The sequence below is a fragment of the Loxodonta africana genome, chromosome 4, assembly GCF_030014295.1.
Source record: "Loxodonta africana isolate mLoxAfr1 chromosome 4, mLoxAfr1.hap2, whole genome shotgun sequence".
NCBI lineage: Eukaryota > Metazoa > Chordata > Mammalia > Proboscidea > Elephantidae > Loxodonta > Loxodonta africana.
In genome coordinates, this window is record NC_087345.1 from 83,079,319 (window position 1) to 83,095,993 (window position 16,675).

Consider the following 16,675-nt stretch of genomic DNA (forward strand, 5'->3'; position numbering starts at 1 on the left):
AAAATTATCCAATGATGATAATGTATTAATATTTTATAATAAAGGATTTAAATCATATAAAGAATGTAAAATATTCCAATATTTAGTAGATGTAAGTTTTTTTTTTTTTTATTAACTATGTGTTTAAATTATATACTTATCCCCATACCATGTTTATGGTACTGATGTATTATCCTCCTATCTCCAAGGACACAGTCCCCCTAAAGACTGTATTACTTGTTTTTTTTGACAAAATTTCTTTCCCATAAAATTCATTAATGACTCCTGAAAGTAGGTCACCAGGGACAATTTGTTTTTTTTTACTTTATGGCATGTTCAGCAATTTAAAAAATAAAAGGGGCTATGCTTTACATTGTATAATCATTTCTCACTCTTGTGATGTTTTAGAGTGTCATCTCTTCCAACAGTGAATAGAGTTCCTGACATATCCTTGCCCTTAGAGATAATTTATTTTCTATTCAATGATGGAGATGGTAAGAATATCCTGGGAGCTCATAATAGCACAAAATGCATTGTGAGGAAGTCTGTCCAGTATATGGGCATGGAAATTGCTGGGAGCTCTAGGCATTGCCAGACCTGCCAGTGAATGTAAAGACATGAATGTCTTCATAAAAATATCACTTTCCACATTGCAGTTTTAATATTTCTGTGTTTAAACAACCAACAGAAACTCCAATTTACTAACAGAAGAGTAAGTATAATAAAGTTTGCTTCTTTGATTGTAATTCCTTTTGTAGCATTCTAGGTCATATTTTTCTTTGAAAAATAAAATGGATTCATGGGTAATTTATTTTTTCTATGTATCCAATATATGCAATGTCACTTTTTAGAATGACTTTATCTTGTAGAGATAAATGTCATTGTTTGGGAGATTTTTATGCATAAGATGCAAACAAATGTGTATCTAATTTAATATAAGAAATATTCAGAGCAACTCTGGTTATGCATTCAACCAAAATCAAAAATAGTAAAATATATTTGTATGTATAGTGGTATATAAGCATACCCCTGTACTCTATGACCCCTAAAAGGAAGAGTAACATACTGGCTGAAGTGGCAGCATCTCATTATAGATTCCTGTCTTCATTTTGAACATTTGATTAAAAGAGAGAATAATCAAAAATCAGTTACTTAGATTTTAGTGTCAATTTGCATATTAACTTTATTCCATTGTAAGTTGTGGATTCGAGAGCACCAAGTAACAACAATATATTGGGGAAAAAAGATATGTTTTGATGACTGAACAACGCTCAAATTTTAAAGGGTTGAGTAAGGTTTCACAGTAATGTACACACTATCTGAGAAATTAGAAGATGGGAGAAAGAGGTAGACGGCAAAAAGATAACAAGAACTCTTCTACATCTCAATTTAATATAAATAATTGATATTTGGTAAATGAAAGATTAAATTCAATAAGACTGTCCTAACTTTCAGGTCAATTATGAGCCTCGGTCAGTGCATCTTCTCTGCCTTAGGAACGCTGCGTATAGGGTGAATTATCACAGCGAACTCTGCCCCTATCTTAGTATGGACACAGAAAGTTAGGCAATAAAATGAAACTGATCATAAAACAAATAAATCGGGTACACAAAGATAATTTTTTTTTCTATTCATTGATTTCTGAAAACTTTAAGCCTTGACATACTGATTGTATATTGGAAACTTTTGAATCCCTATTGATGTAATTACTAGTTCAAGCCTGAGAAAAATCTCTAGAGCAGATTATCACAAACTCAGAATCTAAAGGTCTTGACCTCTGACTTAAATATCTTATTATTAGGCAAAAGTGGCAACAATGGACAGAAAATAATTCATCTGACTGGAAGATCAGGGAGGGAAGAGAAAGCTGTCAGCATTTTGTCAGCAATAAATGTAATGTCCACATTCAGTAACACACTTAAGCCAAAAAAAGCTGGATTGTGTTGATTGGAACGATACGACTTAGGGTTGTTTGTAGGAATAATACAGCTTGTCTTAAAAGCAAAACAAAAAACAAAAATCTTTTTTTTGGAACAAAGACCTCAAGATCTGCTCTAGAGCCTATATAGTGAGCCTGGGTTATCTGTTATGGATTAGCATTGTTTACAAAAATAATAATATAAAGAATCAAGTGTCGAGAAAAGACAAAAAAGCAAAAATGGTGAAATTTTGTGATTTAGTCTGTGAATAGGGAAGATTTCTTGAGAGTCCAAGGACGTTATTGCTACCCATAATATTATACCTTGTCAACAATCTATTTTATTTACTTTGAAAAATCCTAAGCAGAGGATGGAAGTAAAATGTAAAAAACTAAACGCATAAAGTAATGAAGAATAAAAGCCTAAATATGTTGAATATTTGAACAGTTGAGATAATTTACAATAAAATTTCTCCGAATAGCAGATGCAGATTAGACAGAAGGCACAAGTCAGTGATGAGAAACGGCACAGTAACATCATTCATTCTTCTGGGACTGACTGATGACCCTCAGCTGCAGGTTCTGATTTTTATCTTCCTCTTTCTCACCTACATATTGAGTGTAACTGGGAACCTGACCATCATCACCCTCACCTTTGTGGATTCCCACCTGAAAACACCTATGTACTTTTTCTTAAAAAATTTTTCCTTCTTAGAGATCTCATTCACCTCTGCTTGTATCCCCAGATACCTGTATAACATAGCAACAGGTAACAAGGTCATTACCTATAACGCCTGTATGAGCCAAGTGTTTTTTACTGACATCTGTGGAACAACAGAATTTTTCTTCCTGGCCGCCATGTCCTATGACCGCTATGTGGCCATCTGCAAACCCTTGCATTATGTGACCATCATGAGCAGCAGAGCCTGCAGGATTCTCATTATCTGTTGTTGGATGGCTGGTTTATGTGTAATAATCCCACTACTAAGCCTTTGTTCAAATCTGGAATTCTGTGGCTCTAACATGCTTGACCATTTTACCTGTGATGAATTTCCCCTTGTGAAAATCTCATGCTCAACCACATGGATTGTGGAACAGACAGTTAACATCTCTGCTGTGCTGACCCTAAATATGACTCTTACTTGTGTAGTTCTGTCATATGGTAGTATCATCAGGACAATATTTAGATTCCATTCTGTCCACCAAAGGAAAAAGGCCCTTTCTACTTGTTCTTCCCACATGATTGTGGTTTCCATCACCTATGGCACGTGCATTTTCATCTATATGAATCCTACAGCAAAGGAAGAAGTGACCATTAATAAAGTGGTTTCACTGCTTTTTTCTTCTGTTTCACCAACTTTGAATCCTTTTATTTATACCCTGAGGAATAATCAAGTTAAAAAAGCTTTCAAGGACTCCTTTGAAAGACTTGCACCGCTCTCAACTAAGTAAAAGAAAAAAAAAAATTTTTAATTTAAAAGAACAGATTAATGGCCCAGACATTTTTCCTTGAAGTTTATAACCTTTTTATTTTTTTAATAACCTGTACTTCAGCCATTTGAGGATCTTCAGCAAAATTTTACTTGAGTGTGATGTTAATGATATTGTTCACCTTTTTGGAGAATAAGTATAAATATGTATCTCTTCCATTTGGTTGGCCAGGTAGGTGCCTTCCAAATTTCTTGGCATAGGCAAGTGAGCAATTCCAGCACTAAATCTGTTTGTTGAAACATCTCAATTTGTATTCTGTCAGTTTCTGAGGACTTGTTTTTCACCAATGCTTTCAGTGCAGCTCGGGCTGCTTCTTTCAGTACCATTGGTTAATAAGCATATTCGACCTCCTGAAATAGTTGAACTTCAACCAGTTCTTTTTGTTATAGTGACTCTGTGTATTCCTTCCATCTTCTTTTGATGCTTTCTGCATTGTTCAATATTTTGTCCGTTGAATTCTTCAATGTTGCAGCTTGAGGCTTGAATTTTTTCCTCAGTTCTTTCAGCTTAAGAAATGCTAAGCATGTTCTTCCTTATTGGTTTTCTAGCTCCAGGTTTTTGCACATTTCATTATAATACTTTACTTTGTCTCTTGGAGGTGCCATATGAAATTTTCTGTTTAGCTCTTTTACTTCATCATTTCTTCCTTTTCCTTTAGCTACTTGACATTCAAGAGTAAGTTTCAGAATCTATTCTGACATCCATTTTGGTCTTTTCTTTCTTTTCTGACTTTTTAATGACCCCTTGCTTTCTTCATGAATGATGCCCTTGATGTCATCCCACAAATTGTCTGGTCTTCAGTCATTAGTGTTCAATGTGTCAAATCTATTCTTGAGATGGTATCCAAATTCAGGTGGGATATAGTTAAGGTGGCATTTCGGCTCTTGTGTGCTTCTTTTTATTTTCTTCAGCTTTGACTTAAACTTGCATATGAGCAATTTATGACCTGTCCCGCAGTCAGGCCCTGGCCTTGTTCTGAATGGTGATATTGAGCTTTTCCATCGTCTTTTCCCACAGATATAGTCAATTTGATTCCTGTGTATTCCCTCTGGTGAGGTCCACGTGTATAGTTGCCATTAATATTGGTGGAAAAAAGTATGGGCAGTGAAGTTGCTGGTCTTGCAAAATTTTATCATGAGATCTTTTCTATCACAAAGGCCATATTTTCCAACTACCTATCTTTCTTCTTTGTTTCCAGTTATCACATTCCAATCACCAGTAATTATCAATGCATCCTGATTGCACGTTTGATCAATTTCAGACTATAGAAGTTGGTAAAAATCTTCAATTTCCCCATCTTTGGTCTTAGTGGTTGGGGCATAAATTTTAATAGTAGTCATATTAACTGGTCTTCCTAGTAGGTGTATGGATATTATCCTGTCACTGACAGTGTTGTGCTTCAGAAGAGATCTTGAGCTGGATTCAGAAGAGGATATGGAACCAGGGGTATCATTGGTGATGTCAGATGGACACCTGGCTGACAGCAAAGAATACCAGAGAGATGTTTACCTGTATTTTATTGACTATGCAAAGGCATTCAACTGTGTGTTTCATAACAAATTATGGATGACACTGCAAAGAATTTGAATTCCAGAAAACTGAATTGTACTCAGGAGGAATCTTTATAAAAATCAAGAGGCAGTAGTTTGAACAGAACAAGGGGAGCTTATACAGATTAAAGTCAGAAAAGGTGTGTCATGGTTGTATCCTTTCACCATACTCATTCAATCTGTGTACTTAGCAAGTAATCCAAGAAGCTGGACTATATGAAGAAGAACGGGGCATCAGAATTGGAGGAAGACTTATTTACAACCTGGGTAATGCAGATGACATAACCTTGCTTGCTGAAAGTGAAGAGGACTTGAAGGATTTGCTGATGAATATCAAAGACCACAGCCTTCCGTAGGGATTACAACTCAACATAAAGGAAACAAAAACACTCACAACCGGACCAATAAGCAACATCATGATAAAAGGAGAAAAGTCTGAAGTTATAATGAATTTCATTTTGCCTGGATCCACAATCAACACCCAGGGAGGCAGCCATCAAGAAATCAAAAGACACGTATGCAATTGGCAAATTTTCTGCAAAAGACCTCTTCAAAGTGTTAAAAAGCAAAGATGCCACCTTGAAGACTAAGGTGACCCTGACCCAATCTGTGGTGTTTTCAATCACCTCATATGCATTCAAGCACAGAAAGATGAATAAGGAAGACAGAAGAAGAATTGGCACCTTTGAGTTGTGGTGTTGGCAAAGAATATTGAATATACCATGGACTGACAAAAGAAAGAACAAATTTGCCTCGGAAGAAGTACAACCAGAATGCTCAGAAGCAAGGATTGTGAGGCTATGTCTCACATAATTTGGACGTGTTATCAGGAGGGACCAGTACCTGGAGAAGGACAGCATGCTTAGTAAAGTAGAAGGAGAGTGAAAAAAAGGAGACCCTCAATGTGATGGATTGACACAGTGGCCGCAACAAGGGCCTCAAGCATAACAATTGTGAGGATGGCAAGGGACTGAGCAGCGTTTCGTTCTGTTGCACATAGAGTCACAATGAGTCGGAGCTGACTCAATGGCACCTAGCAACAATAACAACCTTTAGAAACATATATTTTCTCAACACTTCTTTAAAATAGCTTCCATAAACCCTGGCTAAGAGATTCTCTTATCTTTGTTTTCCAAAGCAATATCTGAAACATATTTTTGCAACTCATTAAGAGAACATGCAAACAGATTTCTAAAAAAAACTAATTTTGGGGGAATGAAATCAACTTCATTGTTTAAGATATAACAAAAGCTGGAGGAGGTGGAGCCAAGATGGCGGAAGAGGCAGATGTTTCTGGCAAGCCTTCTTTACAGCAAACACCTGAAAAAATAAGTGAAACAAGTATATTTATGAAAAGCTAGGAGCCCTGAGCATCAAAGGCAAGGTTAGAAAACAAACTGAGGGGAAGGTGGAAGAAGAGAGAGTTCAGAAGCAGAGAGGAGTTACCAGACCTGAATCGTGGGGAGCCCTCAGGCACCGTTCCCTGAAGCGGGGGCAGCGGGCTGGCACTAGCATCTGTCCACAGTTTCCTCAGGGAGAAGCAGCCAGCCACACAGCCTACTCACACATCCAGAACCAGAGAAGAATAACGTCCTCAGCAAAAGCTAAGTACTTGGGTATATTTTACCCTGCCCCCTGCTACCAAGTCAGCTTCAGTGGCTGAATTCCCTGGACCAGAGATAGGCCCAGTTGAGCACCTAGGGCCATCCTCCCAGCCTTGGAGAAGGAAAAATTTGCGATTGGGAGAATACATATTTGCCAGCTCCACTAACTGGGGGAGCTCAGGACAGAAGCGGCCACTGTCCAGGCATAAACAGTCTGTGGACTTTGAGTACCTTTTCCCTCTGCATGAACCTATATGGGCCTATTTCAGGAGAACAGGCCCTTGTTGGCAGACTCCAACCATCTCGCCTGTGCGGCAGAGAGTTGGGTGTTTGATGTAGGCATTGCTTTGCCTACTAAACAGGGTCCTCACCTACATACATTAGGGGCTTAAGGACTGGAGGCTCCACTCAGGTCACCCAGCCACCCGTGACAGGGGCCCAGGGATAACTGGCACCTCCCAGCCCTTACAGCCAAAAACATTGGGTGCCCATGGTAGTCTGAAGAACCCACCCACCTCTATGCTCTAGGGAGCACAGACACACTTTCCTCAGAGACATGTGGGGGATGATTCTCAGTCCCCTGAATTGTTCAGAGTGTGACTCCCTGCTGCAACCAGATATAGGTACCTACACCAATCACCCCTGCCACTCTAAGACTGTAGTACACAGCCTGTACCAAACACTTGATGATCAGCTACCTGGACAGCTGAGCTGAATTCATACAAAAAAATGTGAATGGACTCCTAGACTGATATACCTGATAACAGCTCTAGCCATCAGGGGACAGGACATCAGAGCTCCAAAGGCAAAAATAATCAAGCTTGCTGACTCAAGCAACCCATTTGGGCATATCAAAACGAAACAAAGCAAGAAGCTACAATACAGTAAGCAAACATAAAATAATACAATAACTTATAGATGGCTCAGAGAAAACAGTCAATATCAAGTCACATAAACAGACCATGATCGCCTCAACAAGCTCTCAAAACAAAGAATCAAGAGATCTTCTAGATGAAAGTGCACTCCTGGAATTAACAGAGGCAGAATACAAAAGAATAATATACAGAACCCTTCAAGACATCAGGAAGGAAATGAGGCAATATGCAGAGCAAGCCAAGGAACACACAGATAAAGCAACTGAAGAAATTAAAAAGGTTATTCAGGAACATAATGAAAAATTTAATAAGCTGGAAAAATCCATAGACAGACAGCAACCAGAAATTCAGAAGATTAACAATAAAATTACGGAATTAGATAACTCAACAGAAAGTCAGAGGAGCAGAATTGAGCAAGTAGAAGGCAAATTTTCTGAACTTTAAGATAAATCAGTTGGCACTAATATATTTGAAGAAAAATCAGAAAAAAGAATTTTAAAAAATGAAGAAACGTTAAGAATCATGTGAGACTCTATCAAAAGAAATAACCTACAAGTGGCTGAAGTACCAGAACAGGGAGGGATAACAGAAAATACAGAGAGAATTGTTGAAGATTTGATGGCAGAAAACTTCCCTGATAATGTGAAAGATGAGAAGATATCTATCCAAGATGATGATCAAATTCCACATAAGGTAGATATTAAAAAAAGTCACCAAGACATATTATAATCAAACTTGTCAAAACCAAAGATAAAGACAGAATTTTAAGAGCAGAGAGGGATAAACGAAAAGTCACCTGCAAAGGAGAGCCAATAAGAATAAACTCGGACTACTCAGCAGAAACCATGCAGACAAGAAGGCAACAGGATGACTTATTTAAAAAAAACTGAAGGAAAAAAATTGCCAGCCAGGAATCATATATCCAGCAAAACTGTCTCTTATATGAAGCTGAAATTAGGACATTTCCAGATAAACACAAATTTAGGGAATTTGTAAAAACCAAATCACAACTAGAAGTAATACTAAAGTACTAAAGGGAGTTCTTGGATTAGAAAATCAATAATATCAGGTATCAACCCAAGACTAGAACACTGGGCAGAGCAATCAAAAGTCAACACAGACAGGGAAATCAGAAAAACAAACCAAGGTTAAAAAAAAAAAGCCCAAAACAGAGTAACAGCAATGTTTATGTAAGACAACATTAAAACAATAAAAAGGGACTAAGAGATGTAGTTATAAATCTTCCATATGGAGAAGAAGATAAGGTGATACAAAGAAATAAAATTTAGGTTTAAATTTAGAAAACTAGGGGTAAATAATGTGGTAACTGCAAAGGAGACAAACTATCCTACTCATCAAAATAAAATACAAGAAAAAATAGAGACTCAGCAGAAACAAAATCAACAACAACGACTATGAGGAAAGGACAATATATAATGACAATCTACTCAGCACATAAAATTAATTGGGAAAAAGAAACTGTCAACAACACACAAAAAAAGGCATCAAATTGGTAGCACTAAATTCATACCTATCCATAATTACACTGAAAGTAAATGGACTGAATGCACCAATAAAGAGACAGAGAGTGGCAGAATGGATTAAAAAACACAATTCGTCTATATGCTGCCTACAAGAGACACACCTTAGACTTAGAGACACAAACAAGCTAAAACTCAAAGGATGGAAAAAAATATATCAAGTAAACAACAATCAAAAAGAGCAGGAGTGGCAATATTAATTTCTGATAAAACAGACAAAGTTAAACCAATCATAAAGGATAAGGAAGGATGATTAAAGGGACAATATACCAAGAAGATATAACCATACTAAATATTTATGCACCCAATGATAGGGCTGCAAGATATATAAAAGAAACTCTATCAGCATTGAAATTGGAGACTTCAACACACCCCTTTCAGTGAAGGACAGGACATCCAGAAAGAAGCTCAATAAAGACACGGAAGATCTAAATGCCACTATCAACCAACTTGACCTTGTAGACATATACAAAACACTCCACCCAACAGCAACCAAGTCTACTTTCTTTTCTAGTGCACCTGAAACATTCTCTAAAATAGACCACATATTAGGTCATAAAGCAAGCCTTAGCAGAATCCAAAACATTGAAATATTACAAAGTATCTTCTCTGACCATAAGGCCATGAAAGTGGAAATCAATAACAAGAAAAGCAGGGAAAAGAAGTCAAACACTTGGAAACTGAACAATACCCTGCTCAAAAAAGACTGGATTATAGAAGACATTAAGGATGGAATAAACAAATTCATAGAATCCAATGAGAATGAAAACACTTCCTATCAGAACCTTTGGGACACAGCAAAAGCAGTTCTCAGAGGCCAGTTTATATCAATAAATGCACACATCCAAAAGAAGGGGCCAAAATCAAAGAATTATCCTTACAACTTGAACAAATAGAAAGACAACAAAGGAAACACTCAGACAGCAGAAGAAAACAAATAATAAAAATTAGAGCAGAACTAAATGAAATAGAAAACAGAAAAACAATCAAAAGAATTAACAAGGCCAAAAGCTGGTTTTTGAATGAAAAATCAACAAAATTGATAAACCACTGGCTAAAATGTCAAAAGAAAAACAGGAGAGGAAGCAAATAAGCCAAATAAGAAATGAGGGCGATATTACAACAGACCCAACTGAAATTAAAAGAATCATATCAGATTACTATGAAAAATTGTACTCTAACAAATTTGAAAACCTAGAAGAAACGGATGATTTCCTAGAAACACACTACCTACTTAAACTAAAACAAACAGTGGTAGAACAACTAAATAGACCCAAAAGAAAAGAAGAGATTGAAAGATAATCAAAAAACTCCCAACAACAACAACAACAAAGCCCTGGCCCCAACGGCTTCACTGCAGAATTCTACCAAACTTTCAGAGAAGAGTTAACACAACTACTACTAAAGGTATTTCAGAGCATAGAAAAGGATGGAATACTACCGAACTCATTCTATGAAGCCACCATATCCCTGATACCAAAACCAGGTGAAGACAACAGCAAAAAAGAAAATTACAGACCTATATCCCTCATGAACATAGATGCAAAAATCCTCAACAAAATTCTAGCCAATAGAATTCAACAACATAACAAAAAAAATAATTCACCAAGACCAAGTGAGATTTCATACCAGGTATGCAGGGATCATTCAACATTAGCAAAATAATTAATGTAATCTATTTTTTTAAAATTTTTATATCATATAAATAAAATGAAAGACAGGAATCATATGATTTTATCAATTGATGCAGAAAAGGCATTTGGCAAAATTCAGCACCCATTCATGATTAAAAACTCTCAGCAAAATAGGAATAGAAGGAAAATTCCTCAACATAATAAAGGGCATTTATACAAAGCCAACAGGCAACATCATTCTAAATGTAGAGAGCCTGAAAGCATTCCCTTGAGATCCGGAACCAGATAAGGATGCCCTTTATCACCGCTCTCATTCAACATTGTGCTGGAGGTCCTATTCAGAGAAATCAGGCTAGATAAAGATATAAAGGGCATCCAGATTGGCAAGGAAGAAGTAAAATTATCTGTATTTGCAGAGGACATGATCTTACACACAGAAAACCCTAAGGAAACCTCAGGAAAACTACTGAAACTAATAGGAGAGTTCAGCAGAGTATAGGGATACAAGATAAACATTAAAAAATCGGTTGGATTCCTCTCCACAAACAAAAAGAACATTGAAGAGGAAATCACCAAATCAATACCATTTACAGTAGCCCCCAAGAAGATAAAATACTTAGGAATAAATCTTACCAGAGATGTAAAAGACATACAAAGAAAACTACAAAACACTTCTGCAAGAAACCAAAAGAGACCTACATAATTGGAAAAACATATTTTGCTCACAGATAGGAAGACTTAACATAAAAATGTCTATTCTACCAAAAACGATCTATAGATTTAATGCAATTCCAATCCAAATACGAACGACATTCTTTAATGAGATGATAAAACAAATCACCAACTTCATATGGAAGGGAAAGAGGCCCTGGATAAGTAAAGCTTTGCTGAAAAAGAAGAACAAAGTGTGAGGCCTTACTCTACCTGATTTTAGAACCTATTACACTGCCACAGCAGTCAAAACAGCCTGGTACTGGTACAACAACAGATACATACACCGATGGAACAGAATTGAGATTCCAGATGTAAATCCATCCACATATGAGCAGTTGATATTTGACAAAGGCCCCAAAACAGTTAAATGGGGAACAGTCTTTTTAACAAATGAGGCTGGCATAACTCGATATCCATCTGCAAAAAAATGAAACAAGACCCATACCTCACTCCATGCACAAAAATGAGCTCAAAATGGATCAAAGACCTAAATATAAAATCTAAAACAATAAAGATCATGGAAGAAAAAATAAGGACAATGTTAGGAGCCCTAATACACAGCATAAGCAGTATACAAAACATTATTAACGATACAGAAGAAAAACTAGATAACTGGGAGCTCCTAAAAATTAAACACCTATGTTCATCCAAAGACTTCACCAAAAGAGTAAAAGATTACCTACAGACTGGGAAAAGGTTTTTAGCTATGACATTTGCAATCAGCGGCTGATCTCTAAAATCTACATGATACTGCAAAAACTCAACTTCAAGAAGAGAAATAACCCAATTAAAGAATGTGCAAAAAATATGAACAGACACTTCACTAAAGAAGACTTACGGGTAGCTAAGAGATACATGAGGAAATGCTCACAATAACTAGCCATTAGAGAAATGCAAATGAAAACTGCAATGAGATTTCATCTCACTCCAACAAGGCTGGCATTAATACAAAAAACACAAAACAACAAATACTGGAGAGCCTGTGGAGAGATTGGAACACTTATAAACTGCTGGTGGGAATGTCAAATAGTACAAACACTTTGAAAATTGATTTGGCACTTCCTTAAAAAGCTAGAAATAGAACTACTATATAACCCAGCAATCCCACTCCTTGTAATATATCCTAGAGAAATAAGAGCCTTTACATGAAGAGATGTATGCACACCCATGTTTATTGCAGCACTGTTTACAGTAGCAAAAGGATGGAACCAACCAAGGTGCCCATCAAGGATGAATGGATAGATTACTGTATATTCACACAGTTGAATACTACCCATCGATAATGAACAGTGATGAATCTGTGAAACATTTCATAACATGGCGGAATCTGGAAGGCATTATGGTGAGTGAAATTAGTTGCAAAAAGACAAATATTGTATAAGACCACTATTATAAGAACTAGAGAAACAGTTTAAACAGAGAAGAAAATATTCTTTGATGGTTACAAGAAGGGGGAGGGAGGGAGGGTGGGAGAGGGCTACTCACTAATTAGATAGTAAATAAGAACTACTTTAAGCAAAGGGAGAGACAACACACAATACAGGTGAGGTCAGCACAACTGGACTAAACCAAATGCAAAAAGTTTCCTGAATAATCTGAATGCTATGAAGGCCAGCGCAGCAGGGGCGGGGGTTTGGGGACCATGGTTTCAGGGGACATCTAAGTCAATTGGCATGATAAAATCTATTAAGAAAACATTCTGAATCCCACTTTGAAGCGTGGTGTCTGGGGTCTTAAATGCTAACAAGCGGCCATCTAAGATGCATCAGTTGGTCTCAACCCATCTGGATCAAAGGAGAATGAAGAACACCAAAGACACAAGGTAATTACGAGCCCAAGAGACAGAAAGGGCCACAGGAACCAGAGCATATATCAGCCTGAGACCAGGAGAGCTAGATGGTGCCTGGCTACAACCGATGACTGCCCTAACAGGGAGCACAACAGAGAACCCCTGAGAGAGCAGGAGAACAGTGGGATGCAGACCCCAAATTCTCGTAAAGAGACCGAATCAATGAACTGATTGAGACTGGAAGGACCGTGATGGTCATGGCCCCCAGACCTTCTGTTGGGCCAGGACAGGAAACATTCCCAAAGCCAACTCTGCAGACAGGGATTGGACTGGACAATGGGTTGGAGAGGGATGCTGGTGAGGAGTGAGCTTCTTGGATCAGGTGGACACTTGAGACTATGTCGGCATCTCTTCCCTGGAGGGAAGGTGAGAAGGTAGAGGGGGTTAGAAGCTGGCGAAATGGACATGAAAAGAGAGAGTGGAGGGAGGGAGCAGGCTGTCTTATTAGGGGTAGAGCAACTGGGGGTATGTAGCAAGGTGTATATGGGTTTTTGTGTGAGAGACTGACTTGATTTGTAAACTTTCACTTAAAGCACAATAAAAATTAAAAAAATGTATAGATAAAAAACCCATTACTCTAGTCTGGAAACTGTAGGGTAAAATTCATTGTTCTTTTCAAGTATGTATAGTAATGATACCCAAACACATGAAATAAGAGTAATTTTTTTTTATGTAAGGACTCTAATAAGATGAATAATGGCATAACAAAAAATATGAATAGTTTAGAAAGAAAATAATAGTACTTTCCCTATTGAGAAATCAGAAAATTAGGGAAACCTGAAATATTGCTATTACAAACATATGGCAATGCTGAATTAAATTTAATGAAATATTCCTTTGAGTCTATAGCCGAAAGCATTGCAAACTTGTAAATTGATGGTGTCGTAAATAAAGATGCAATTTTTAAATACAGAGCAACAACCTGTAAATTGACTGGCAGCTGCTCAAGCGATCATAGGCTGGAGAGTGAGAGTGGGGTGGGGAGAGGATTGCATTGTGGATCCCAGAGATTTAGGATTAAAGTCTCAGGGCCAGTGTGGTGAGAGCACTTGGAAAGACTCAATAACAAAGTCAAAACTGTCAAATTTTGGCTTTCCTAATGGGTAAACCCAGGCTCATTTTCACAGAAAGATTAAACGTTTATTTCTGAAAAATATTGTCTGCTGCTAAGGCTATGTATCATGGGAAAAAATATTCTCAAGTGTATTCATCACAAGTTAAACTTTTGTGGTCCATATTTTCTCATACTAATCTAAATTATCAGTTATAAAAAATTGAAAATCCACAAAAATATAATTCATTGGAAATTAAGGTATTCACTTCTAATTAACTAATTACTATCCAGAATCTAATGAAATGCAGACACTATGTTATGAATTATTTGGAACATTGAAAAAGCTATACTCAGAAGGATTTCTGTTATCATAAATACATTCATTATTTACAAAAATTATAAACTAGAGCAAAACAGAAGAACTTATTCCAATAAACGTGAAAGAAAGTAAAAAATAGAACTGGGAACTGTAACTTACTGAACATAGAAAATTAAATCACTTAAATAAGTTAAACAAATTCAGAAGCCATTCTCTGAAAAGTCCAACAGCGTAGATAAGCCCCATCCCAATGAATGTGAATGAATAAAAAAGCAGATGAAAATATTCACTATTTCATTGGAAGATCTTGGAAATGAAACAAGATGAGAAGAAAAAATGATCAATATAAATATGGGAACTAACACATGAGATTATTGCATTTAAGTGAGTATGGTCTTATTTTATTCACATTTTATTTTTTTAAAGTGGAGATGTGTCACCATAGAATAGAATCTGACATAGTTCAGAGTTTAATTGGCAATATTTTCTTTCAGTTAGTAGTACATAAAATGGTAGCATGTCTTACAATTGATGGTGCCTTAAAATTGATTGTGACATATCCTTTTTCCGTTGAAGTCATTCTTACATATCCAGAAAATTCAAGAAACTCCAATAGGAAACTGGTAGAGTTCATAGGAGAATTTGGTACTCTGGCTGAACAAATGGAAAATGTTTTTAAAAATAATAGACTCTTTATAATACCAATAAGCATCTAGAAATCAATGAGCAAATATTATTTCTATCATAAAAGTTATAAATATTTAATTGCCAAGAGAATAAATTAAACATAAAAGACACAGAACACATATTAAAAACTATAAAATCTTTTAAGAAAAAAAAATAATTTAAACAGAAGGATTGCAATCAATATTCTTAATTTATAATATAAGCATGTTTTTTTATGCTTGTGTAAATGTATATATGTATTATAGAAATGTTTATTCTCCTATTCATTTATTAAAATTCTATTCTTTTATTTGTATTCACCAAGATGTAAGATATTGAAGGAAGACAGGTTTTAATTTGGGTTTTCCGCAGCAGAAATAAATGTTCCAATCAGAGAGAAAAAATGGTGGAATGAGACAAAAAATATCAAAACAAAACATTGATCATATTGTCCTATTTGTACATACGGGCTTGGGTATATATAGTTGGGTGAGAACACACATTTTTTTTAGATGGATTTCCACCTACTGAATGATTCTCGTTGTTATGTACTGCCATGTTGGTTCCAACACATAGGGATCCTGTGTAAGACAGAAGAAAATGTTGCCTGGTCCTGCGCCACCCTCACAAGCATTGCTATGTTTGAGTCCATTGTGGAATGTCAAATATCCGTTGCCAAGTTAAAAAAAAAAAAATTAGTTTCCGGATATTTTCTTAATGGTGATACTAATTCAGTTACAATAAACGAAAAGTGCAAAAAGAAAAACCTCTATGAATGCTTGTATGAGCAGGGACACTGGTGTAATAATATCCATACCAGTCTGTTAATATTGGCTACATCACTCGAAGATACGAAGAGATAAGATTTGAGTTTTGATCTATTGAATTATCTCACTCGGTACAATAGAAAAAAAAATTCAAACTTTTTTTTCGAAAATATTTTAGTCTGTTTTTGGTGAAAATTTACACAGCAAGTTAGGTTTTCACTGGACAATTAACATACAAAATGTTTATTGACATTAGTTATGCTTTTCAGTGTGTCAACATTCTCTTTAGCTGTATTCTGTTTTTTTTTTTTTTTTTCCAGTACTGTAGTTTCCCTGCCCCTTTGACTTCTCATCTTTGTTTTGGAGTAAGTGTTTACCTTTTGGTCTCATACAGATGTTTTTTTTAGCAGAGTGCCATTCTTACGGGAATATCCTTTATTTTGTGGGTCACTGTTCTTTTACTAAAAGATGATCTCTGGGGATATTTTAGGTTCAAGATTTAAAAAGTATCCCAGGACAATAGTCTCAGGGAGTCCTCTGGTCTCAACTGGCCCAGCTATTCTGGGATTTTTTAAGGAATTGAATTTTGTTCTACATTTTTCTCTCCATCTGTCTGGAACCATCTATTGTGACCCTGGTCAGAATGGTCCATTGTGGTAGCTAGGCATCATCTTGTTCTTCTGGTCTCAGGGAAGATACGGCCGTGGCTCATGT

General features: G+C 36.3%; 1 protein-coding gene across 1 annotated transcript; it reads left to right on the forward strand.

The window, feature by feature from the left end:
- The first annotated feature begins 2,085 nt into the window (after nt 1-2,085).
- On the forward strand, nt 2,086-3,349 carry LOC100671439 (olfactory receptor 6C2-like). Its single transcript, XM_003423212.3, has one exon. It carries the CDS (start codon nt 2,414-2,416, stop codon nt 3,347-3,349), a length of 936 nt encoding a protein of 311 aa, XP_003423260.2. The 5' UTR covers nt 2,086-2,413.
- The last annotated feature ends 13,326 nt before the right edge of the window (nt 3,350-16,675 follow it).